Source organism: Macaca fascicularis, chromosome 8 (genome assembly GCF_037993035.2).
Source record: "Macaca fascicularis isolate 582-1 chromosome 8, T2T-MFA8v1.1".
Lineage (NCBI taxonomy): Eukaryota > Metazoa > Chordata > Mammalia > Primates > Cercopithecidae > Macaca > Macaca fascicularis.
This window is the reverse complement of record NC_088382.1, coordinates 29,222,487-29,233,215: the sequence shown is the minus strand read 5'-3', so window position 1 is coordinate 29,233,215 and position 10,729 is coordinate 29,222,487. Positions and strand designations below refer to the sequence as shown.

At 53.6% G+C, this 10,729-nt stretch overlaps 1 protein-coding gene across 1 annotated transcript in view; it reads left to right on the top strand.

Annotated features, from left to right (window-relative positions):
* Positions 1 to 1,922: 1,922 nt before the first annotated feature.
* The window catches only part of EBF2 (EBF transcription factor 2), a 204,326-nt gene continuing 195,519 nt past the window's right edge, over positions 1,923 to 10,729 (top strand). Inside the window, exons 1-5 of the mRNA XM_005562876.5 lie at positions 1,923 to 2,630; positions 5,141 to 5,297; positions 6,388 to 6,451; positions 6,719 to 6,774; positions 7,281 to 7,354. Coding sequence (XP_005562933.1) covers positions 2,500 to 2,630; positions 5,141 to 5,297; positions 6,388 to 6,451; positions 6,719 to 6,774; positions 7,281 to 7,354 — 482 coding nt within the window. The 5' untranslated portion in view covers positions 1,923 to 2,499. The remainder of the gene's footprint in view (positions 2,631 to 5,140; positions 5,298 to 6,387; positions 6,452 to 6,718; positions 6,775 to 7,280; positions 7,355 to 10,729) is intronic.

Sequence of the window (10,729 nt, the reverse complement as noted above, 5' to 3'; positions counted from 1 at the left end):
CTGTTCCACACTCTCTGCCAAGGAACTCAAGGCTTTGACCCCGCTGGGCGCAGACCCCAGACGAAGGAGGCGGGGAGTTGCTTGAGGTTCGAAGAGATTTATAAAGAGAGACGGTGGAAGACTCCGGGTGGTCAGTTTTTGCTGGGACCGAAATTCTCCTTAAAACCTGCATGTAACAGAGAATTGCCGAGTTGAAACAGGGCAGTGAATCTCATCCCTACAAATTTTCCTCCCCGCCCCTTTCTTCCTTTGGACACTCCTGTCTTACTTGGCTTTTTACGAGCCACCCGATCCATTTCCCAATAGCCCTGTATGGCTCTCCCGCCCCTTCTAGTCCAACAGGGAGGACAGAGCCAGAGCTCTGAGGTCCAGGTACCATAGTCAACACAACCCAGAGGCGGGGGTTTTATCTTCTCTACCTTCCCCCAAATCAATGACCCCAGCCCCTGGATCCCGGGGCCTATGCGGAGACGGTCCGTGCACCCGCCCCCCAAACTCCCTAACCCCCTATCGGGTTTCAAGCGAATCTCCGCAGTTCGGACCAGCGCTTCCTAGTCTCAAACCCGGAGGTGGAGGCGCGCACCAGTCCCTTTCTCAAGAGAGCCGAGTTTTCTTGAAGTGCAAGCTTCCAGTCAGCCCAGGCAAACCAGTTGCATGGTGCTGTGTCCTCTAGCGGCAAACTCTAGCAGTTCATTTGCGAGCGCTCACCTACACCTAAGGGATCTGGTCTCTCAAATCTGAGACCTAAGAGGGGAGAAAGTGCCCTGAACGTAGCCCAGGCGCTCGCAAATGCCCTCCCCGTAATGAGGCCGGGAGACTCGGGCGCAATCGCTCGAACTACGAACAGCTGATTGTCTCCTCCACAGCAGATGGTCTTTGAGCACAGATTTGCATTCATTGTCTTCAAATCTGTTTTCGCGCTGGTGTTCTAGATTTCAGCAGCAGATCTATGCACAGATCAGAATACAAAAGGAGAAGCAAGAAAATGACACCCAGCCAGGAGGATGTTTAATAGGCACCTCGAGCAGCCCCGCGCAGCTAAAAAGCCGTCTAGGGTTTCAGCTGTTCGGTGAGGCTGCTGCCACCGCCTCCCGGCCACCAGCCCGCGGCCAGCACCGTAGCGACCGCGCGCGGTGGGCGAAGTTTCCGCGAGTCCCCCGTCCCTCCTCACCCACTCCCGGTAGCTTCGGGAACGGAGAGATGGGGAGGGAACTGGAGGACCCGCAGGACTACGCCCGGCCGCTTGCGCACTCAGCCCGCCTCGATCTGTCAGCAACCTCTCCTCCACACGGGTGCGACTGCTGCTCGCGCCCGATCGCCCGCGGGTGTTTTCCCCCGCATTGTATTTGAGCAGCACTTGCGCCTCGCTTGTCCACCCCGCTCCACCTCCCGCCTTCATTCATATGTTCTCCACTCTCAGCAACGTGCAAGCCGCACACAACATCTGATATCACCATGGAACTCCAGGAGACCTGCGGGAGCCGTTCAGGGAGCTGGGTGTTCTGGGGGACGTTTGCACAAAACATAAGCATATGTGGCCACGCTCAAAAGCTTGCACACAGATCCGAACCCCGGGAACGAACGTGTCTCCTGGCAGGCTACAAAAACCTACATATAGAGGCAAGATTCAGGGAGGCTTCCCTCAGCCAGGCCGAACCCCTGCGTCCCCAGCCCGCACAGCCCCGCTACCCTAAGTCAGTGCAGGGTGTGGGGGACCCCCAATCCTGCGCACGCACACGGGGTTCGTGCAAGGACGCGACGCCCGCAGCTTTCTGTCCCCTTTCACCTCCCGGAGTCCCGGCAACGCAGAGCGTGGCGCGCGCCGCCTGAGGACGTCGGCCCGGCTTGCCCGGCGCCGGCCAATCCCGCTCGTCCATGCAAATGAGGCTCCTTATCGGGCCCCGGCTCCGCCTCCAGCGGCCAGGGCCGTAGTAACCCATTCATGGGGCCCGCGCGCGGCTGCAGCCGGGCTCCGTGGCGCTCGCAGCCACCGCCTCCTCTCGGCTCCGGGTCTTCCCCTTCCTTTTACAACTGATCCTGTTGGGGATTTTTTTTTTTTTTTTTTCCAAATTGGAACGGTGGGGAGGAGCAAGGAGGGGGGATCTGGAGGAAGGGCAGAGATTAGGCAGCCATCAATTTCTTCCAGTTTCTCCCAGAACAGGTGATGCTTCTAAATTGTGATCACTTTCAGGAGGCAGCGCTGCAGCTGGAAGGATGCGAGCGACCTAGGGTGGAGGGGCTGAGGTGGCAGATCTGAACTTACGGAGGATAAGAACCCGAACTTTGGCTACATCAGTCCGCACCTCTCCAGTGAAGCAAAGGACGGGTTATCTTTTTTTTTTTTTTTTTTTTTTCCCCCTAAGACTCAAACTTGGGCACTTGATCCCTTTTCTTGGATTGCTTTGGAGGAGACGATTTGCTGGCAACGTTGGGAACAGTCAGGACTGTGTTGCTGTAACTCTTACTTTTAAAGCGACAGTAGAGGATCAGACTTTTTAAATGTTTGGGATTCAAGATACTTTAGGAAGAGGACCAGCTCTGAAAGAGAAATCGCTGGGCGCCGAGATGGATTCGGTCAGGTCCTGGGTCCGGAATGTCGGAGTGGTGGACGCTAATGTCGCAGCGCAGAGGTAACCACACGGCCGCGCAATTATTATGCTCTCAGTCTCTCGCTCTTACGGTCTGTCTCTCCCTGTGCACCCCCACCCCTGCTCCCCGTGCCTTTCTCTCTCCCTGTCTCCCCATCTGTCGCCCAGGCCCTGCGCTCTGGGGCTCGCCCTCGGGCAAGCAGATCGCTGCAGTCAGGGGAACGCTCACCCGGCAGCCAGCACTCGAGTTTCCGAACTGCCTGGGTCGTAGGCGTTTCTCTCCTACTCCTTTACCGCAGTCCACTCTTTGCAAGGAAAAATAACAAAGTAGTACCCAACATCTCCCAGTTCAACCGCTAGTCTTGCAAGCGGAGCCGGCCTGGCCCCGAGCAGACCGTGAATACCGGAGCTGGCAGTGGCGGCGCGGGAGAAAAGCTGGCTTCCTGGCCGCTCCCGGCTTCGCCACGCCGCCTGCAAGCGCCTGCCTCCCGCATCTTGCTGGGCGATTCCTGGAGGCCGGCGGCCAGAGGGTGGCGGCGGGGAGAGGAGCGGGAGAAGCCGGAGCGGGAGAAGCCGGAGCGGCTGCCGGGGAAGGCGAGGCGGCCGGGAGCTCTGGGAGGGGGGACAGGCTGGAGGGTCCCGGCTCAAAGATAAAACAGTGAGCCAGACGAACGGAGCTGGGGAGCTGGAGAAAAGAAGAGATTTAAAAGAAGAGAAAAGACGGAGTCACAGTAGAAAGAGTTGCGGAAGAAGAAAGAGGCGAGAAAAGGCGATCGGCAGCCAGACAGGCTCAGGGATCGCCAGCCTCTGGTTTTGCGGATCCCTGAAGGTGACTTTGTGTCTAGGCGTCTGCGTGCTGGGATAGTAAATACCATGTCCGGGGTGCCACCCTACGAAGACATTACGGTCCCATTCTCTCATTACCACTACTGAGTTGGAATTTGTGGCCTCCAGGTCCTTGTCTGCGAGAAGGCAGCCCTTCTACCCCAAAGAGCCCATGAACTTCTTCCAGGACCCTCGCTTCCCCGGCTGCCCTCCTGGCCACCCACCTTTAAGTGCCAACATCACACGGAGAAATGAGCCCTTTCCCAAACTGGCCAGGTGTCCCGGGTAGAGCGAACCGGCCTCCATCCTTGGAGGAGAGGAAGCAGAAGTCTCATCGCTCCGGGACTTGGGCCGGCGGCCGCTCCCTCCCTCCCGTGGCCCGAGGCGCGCGGATTTCCCTCTGGCAGACCGCACAGCGCGGCGGTGGCCGCAGCTTTGCGCGGCGGTGGCCGCAGCTTTCCGCAGCGCTCCGGGACTGGCCCGCCCGCGAGCTGAGGGAAATAAGGCAGCACCGCAGAGTCCGCTGCGCCGCGCATTTCCTTGGGCTGACTCCTTAAAGAAGCCTCCCTCGCTTTCCTTCCTTCCCGGCATCGAAAAGTTTGCTGAAGCTGAAACAGGCAGAGTGGGGGAGATCTTAGCTAAAACATCACCCCTTTCAAAAGAGTGAATGAAGGCGCTTGCGCACCGGCGTTCAACGCTGGGAGACCCCAGCGCCGTAGGGCAGCTCCCGCAATCTGTGTGCTCGCCTGAGCCCCAAGTCTTCGGTGAAATGGGATCTGATGGCCAAGTCGGCTGTGACTGCGACCGGTTGGCTGGAAAGTGTGTGCACACACTTGACACACTCGAGGGCGCCTTCCGGGCCCCCCAACTTGGGTTTCACAGTCACTGGGTTCGACTGGCGCCGCCGGAAAACGCAGCTTGAGTGGGGATCGCGTTGGCCCCAGGAAAGGAGGTTCTCGCCCTTTAACGGTTTGGTTTTTCCCCACCTAGCACCTCTGGGAGCGAGGGTCCCCTATGTTGGTCATCTCATTTGCGGTGGCCAGCGATCCCCGGGGCTGGTCACGAGGATTCCGCCCTGTCTCTGTCCCAGGCACAACTTTTCGGAAGAGCGAGGCAAGCAGCCCAAGGACCCAGACTTGGACTCTGTGTTGCTCTCCCTCCTGCCCCTTGGGGTTCTTACCCACTACTTTTCCCAGTTAGCATTTGGGCGTTGTGGGCAGTGGGTCCAGGACGGGTAACTCGAATTAATACGAAATAAAAGGGTCGCTTCTTCCAAAGCAAAGGAAGCACTTATTCCCCTAACCCTGGGCCCCAGCTCTGCATCCTTATATACCCAGCAGTACCACCTGAGGGAATGGATGGAGACAGCCCCACGGTATAGGACGCGAGCCACCTCCTTAGGGGACCACTCTGGGCCTCTGTCGGCAGCCCGGGTCTTTCAGTTTCCACTAAAGACGGGATGGTGAGTGGCCCAGCGGTGGGATGCCGGACCACTGGGTGGTGTCAGAGACCCCAGGCACCAACCCTGCCACCCAACCCCCGTGGCCACGGTGACTCCTTTAAGGAGTCTCCTCTTCCTTATCCGAATTGGAAAAAAGGCCCGAAGGGTTCAGAACTCTGGACCTGGTAAGTGGACGCCTTACCCCTCTGCATGTTGTGGGCGGTTAGTAACATTGCCTTTTTGTCCTTCCCCGTGTCTTGTGTCCCCCGTTTGTCTCCCTGTGCAGCGGGGTCGCCCTGTCCCGGGCCCACTTTGAGAAGCAGCCTCCCTCCAACTTGAGGAAATCCAACTTCTTTCACTTCGTCCTGGCGCTCTATGACAGGCAGGGCCAGCCGGTGGAGATCGAGCGGACTGCTTTCGTGGACTTTGTGGAGAATGACAAAGTAAGCGGAACGTACCCCCCAAACCCCGCGGTCTAATAACTCCCTCTTTGCGAAGCACTAAAGATTCCATCTGTCACTCTCGCGACACTTTTTCACTCGCATCATCAGGGATGATAAATCGAGGCTTCTCACCCCCAGCCTCTAAATCAGTCGATTTCCCGAACCTCCTCCCATCCCCACTCCCCCCACCCGGTGCTGGAGGAGCGCTCCCGGCTCTGCGCACCGAGCCCGGCGCCCTTAGTAGCGCCTGGCTGTGGACTGAGGGAGGAGCAAACGCCCTTCGAACTAGTTAAAAAGTACACCCAAGGGCGCCGCTCCCCTTCTCTGGGTTAATTTGAATTATTTTGCACCTGCGAGAGCCAGGTGGGCTGAGTTGCAGTACTAAGCGGAAACCGGGAGCCCAGCCTTGGCCCGCATTCCGGCTGTGCCTTCTCTCCGTTTCTGTTCTCCAAGGCAGCGCCTCCTCCAAACTCAAGCCTGGAACTGGGGCTGGATTCGATCTCAAATGAAGGACAGTTCGCTGAAACTCATGTGTGACCAAAGGAAAATCCCTTGCCCTTTCCGGGTCTCCGTGTCCCCAGCTGTACAATGTGAGCTTTAGAGCAGGCCTTCCCAAAGTCCCTCCTGAACCTGGAACTCAGTCCCTGAGCTCGTGGCCCTGCGGGCGCAGTCCTTGCGGGATAGGCCCGAATGCTGCCTTTCCAAATGACAGGTCCCTTCCCTTTTCTGCCAAAGGAAGCCCTGGGGCTTCCTAAGGACAGACAGAGCCTGAAGGGTTGGGTGGTGCCTGTTTACAGGCAGCTTTGGCGAGTTGTCCTGTTGTCGCAGGCTCAAGGGTCACACTTCTGAGGACATCTTTAAGGGAGACATAGGGCTGGAAAGGGTCAAGTGGCTTCGAGTCTTGGCAAGTTTCCAAGGGCGGCCAAAGACAGGCAGATGCTCGTGCCCTTTGACCTAGGGCTGAATAGGGGTTGTTCGAAGCTGCCTTTTGATGGGGAGAAGGGATGTGGGGTGGGGATTCACTGTCTCCTCTTTCCCTTATTTTGGGGGACTGGAAGGCAAGGGAATCGAACGCTGCCTGTCTTTTCAGGAACAAGGCAACGAGAAGACCAACAATGGCACTCACTACAAGTTACAGCTCCTCTACAGCAACGGTGAGCTCCTCTACAGCAACGGTGAGCCGGCGCCTAGCAGCCGGCTTCTGGGCCGCACGCGTTGATCTTGCCATGATCACTCTCAGGAATCGCATGGAGCCCAGGGCGGCGGGAGGCTTGCCTGGGACAGGGGATTGGGAGGTCACCGTCTCCAGGGCGGCTCAGCCTGGAGAGGCTGCTTGGGCCTCAGACTCATAGCAGAGACGGGTTTGGGGTGTCCGGAAGGGGCTCCACGACCCTTGACTGGTGCCTGTCCTGTCCTCGCAGGTGTCCGCACGGAACAGGACCTCTATGTCAGGCTCATCGACTCGGTCACCAAGCAGGTGAGCCCAAGGCCTCTTGGCTTCTCTTCACCTGTCTCTGACCCGTCCCCCCAATCCCCCCAGTTTGTTTCTGACCTGCCCCTCCTCCACTATTTCCTGGGTCAGACTCCACAGCCCCCCTCCACGTCCCCCTCCCAGCACCTTGTCCACTCGGGAAATTTTTTTTTTTTCTGTCTCACCAAGTGACCTGTTCAGTCTGACTCAGGGAAACCCTGGGGGCAGTAAGAGGCGAAGAAAAAGGATGGAAAGGAAACAAGTATTGGGAGATTCAGTTCCCCCAAACATTCCATTTTGCTAAGAATGATGTTCTCACTGGGGCAAACTTCTGTATGCTTTCAGTCGAGTCCAAACTCGGCAACCGCTCAGGTTGTGCCGCGGGCGGGAATTCCTAATGCAGTGGAAGGCAGTGGGAGGGAAAGCGATGTTGTGCTTGTTCTGAAGTCCCTTCTTTCCTTGCCCCCAACCCCTTTCCACATCTTCCTTTCCTGCTACTACCTCCTTCACAGCCCATCGCGTACGAGGGACAGAATAAGAATCCGGAAATGTGCCGAGTTCTCCTGACGCACGAAGTGATGTGTAGGTAAGAGCCGCCTTTTCCCAGGCCTTCCTGGAGAGCCCGCAGGTGCTCCAGCCCGGCCTTGGTGCGCCGCGTTCCCGGGACCAACTTTCAGGAGTGAGGGCTCCCAGCTGAGAGGCCTCGCGGGCAGACGGGCGCAGAGTGTAGATCCACGGAAACCCTTTCATGCAAGTGTCTTGAAGCATAGCCGTTAGGACTCAGAACGACTCGGGACTCCACCTCTCTGATGTCGCAGGAGTTTCCTTCGGCCACGTGGAAGGTCTCCACTGTGCCCTGGTCAGTGGTAGTGGTGGAAGCGGGCTGGGCAACCCCGGGCCCGGTTTGGGATCAGCTGGAGTTCCCGCCCGGCCTCTAGTGGTAGATTTCCAGGAGGGTCACTTGTGGAGTTAATGAGTCAAAGCCCTGGAACGACTCCTCGTCTGGGCGAGGGACCACCAGAGGGTCCAGCGGCTCATTTCTGGGGTGCTTCCTGGCACCCTGGCACCTGCGGTGATGCGGGGGCGTTTCTTCCTCCGGGGAGGTTGCTCTCTTCGGAGTTCACGTGTTAGGGGAGTTTCTCAGGTCAGAAGGAACTACCGGGAAGAAAAATCTGTCCAGTTCCCACCAGTGCCTTAGGAGGGGCAGGGAGAGGACCCGCTGAGAGGTCTGGAGTGTGGAGCAACAGCTGGATTCTGATGTTCACGTCGTGAAAGATTCAGTCTACTGGCCTTCCTGCACCTTTCCCATCTTCCTTTCAGAGACCAATCCATTCCACCTTGAGTCCTGTGCATTACTCCCTTTTCTTTTCTGACTGCCTGGAAGAAAATTTAAAAAATCAGAAGAATTGCATCCACCCTTATTATTTCAACAAATGTTTATTGAGTGCCTAGTATGTACCCGGTATCGGCTGGGTGCTGGGGATCCCACCGCAAACAAGATATAAATAGGAAACTCTGGAAAGAGTGTGGCTATTTTATTCTGAAAATTTAAATGTCTATTCCATACATGCTTTTCTTCCTCCAAAAATCTCTGCTTGGAGGGAAAGCCTCAATTCTTCCTTACTTGGCTATTGCTTTAGTGAATGTCTCCCAACTCCAGACTTAATAGTTTTGGGTAATTGCAGGTTATCTGATTTAGTGTGTACTGTTTTATGGGCAGCTCCCTGAAGCCCTGTCTCCCTCCCCAACCTAGTCAGGAAGAAACCATAACAATCAGACATGTTTGTTTTGGTTTTGACCAAGTATTAAAAAAACAAGCTTTCCAAATGCCAGTGGCTTCAGCTGAAAGCAATGGAGGCTTCCTTGCTGAAGTAGCTGGGGGAAGACATTGGGAGGAGTAAGAAGATAGATACTCTACTATCTCAGGGACCTTTGATAGATTTGTTCAGAAAGAAAACACAGTTCTGAGATGTACTTTATATAATACCTAGATTTAAATAGAACGCTTTGATTAGGTTGGTTAGTTGAAGGGAGGTTTTTCTTTTTATGCCTTTGGAGAGATTACTTTCTGAAAAGGAAAGAAAACAAAACCAAAAACTGATCCATTGTCTAATGAATTATACCTATCATTTTAAATAACACATGCATGCCCCATCCAGCTGTAGTTAAGACTGACATTTTTATTTTTAAGCCCAATCAAATCCTCCTCATTTTATGCTGTTTAAGTAGCAGCATCAATTTTTAAAGCCTCTAGTTTAGTCTGCATTAGTAACACAATATAAAAATTTAATGTACTGTAACTTCTCTGCGTTGGAGACCTGGGAAGATGCTCTGCTGTTTTCTTCCCAAACTAGAATTTAAAATAAATATTAATTATGTGTAAATAAATGATCCATGAATGGATACTGTCTGCAGCATATGCGTGTGTGTGTACACGTGTGCAGACGAGATGGGTGATGGCAAATATTAGATGCATCCAAAAGGGAAGTTCTCATTCCATCTGTCAGTTAGAGCTGGTTGATACTTCAGGAAGGGTGAAAAGTTCCTTCTCTTACATTTTAAGAGCCAGTTGTAGCAGTCAATGATTGAGAGATGAATCAGGTGCCCTGTTTCTTGAGGGTTACTGCATATACTTAGTTTCATTTGCATAGTGTTATTTGGCATACCTGGGCACTTCCCCGGATGGTTTTATGTTCCGTAATCTTTAGTAAAAGGCTCATAAATCGGTGTTTAGCTTTGAATGGGGAACAAAGCAGAGACAAAATAAATCTCTTTAGGAATAACTTTTTCTCCCTTCCCCAATGGTCTCTGCTCCTCTCTTCCCTGCTTTGGTTCATTTTACCAATTATTAGCAAGGAGAAATCTAGTTGTTATGGCACTGCCTGCCACCCCCGAGCCCTCAATGCTCAGAGGGTTAAAAGATATTATAATTTGAACAGAAGTCGTCTCAAGGCCTACAGCTGGCTAATAACAGAGTTGTATTGAGCTCGAGCAAACCCCACAGCTGTGACTTTTCGCCACAAGGCGCAGGCTAGACAGGGCCCTAATCAGATGGGCCAGCCGGGCAGTGGGGCCAGTGTCTTTATTGGCCAGATGGTGTGAATTTAGACACTTTTGTTATGCAATCGCAGGGAGGAGTTGGGGAGAAGAAAACAAAACAAAAGCCACCATGCTGTGCGCTTATTTGAGTTTGAAATTAGAGACAGATTTTTGAAAGTTGAAGGTTGAATTTTAAAAACTATTTTGGAGGGGATAAGAGACACACTCACTTGCCGTGAGCTGGAGTTTGGCTGAGTGGACACCCTCCGTCCAACGCTGGGGCTTTTTCCCCTTCCTCAGCCATCTTTTCTCTTTCCCTTTCTGAAAAATGCAGGTATGATTCAGGATTGTGATAAGAGTTCTCATGTTTCCCCACCTCCCACTTCTAACTTGTTTTATTTTTTTCTCTCTCCTTCAAAGACTCCGGGTGGAGATGGGGAGAATAAATTGAGTGTTTCAAGTAAAACGTTTTCCAAATAAGTACTAGAATAAAATAAACCAAACCACGCCAGAGAGAAACAGTGGAACAGCTTCCATTTTCATTCATTAAGAAAAAAGAGCAGCTCTGAGTCTCTCTGGGGTTGTTATGAACACAATCTTAACCTATTGCCAAGCTCAGTTTCCTCTTCTCTTTGTTTTATTATTTTTTATCTTAGAGTCAGTTTTAGAAAACACTTATTGAGAACGTCAGACTTGCTTGTTGGAGAATAATCCTAGCCTTTTAACTAAAGTAGATGAACCTAAAGTTGGTCACTCAGGCTTTGTCTACACAGCAAAGGGAAGGCAGAATTAAATTTATCTGAGTAATTCAGGGACCTGGTTTGTTAGCTGTTCCACCCTGTTTGGGGAGTGTAGGTTCACAAACATCTCAGGTTCTCCACTTCCCATTGCTTGTGCTAATATTGCTGGCGGGAGGACTGAA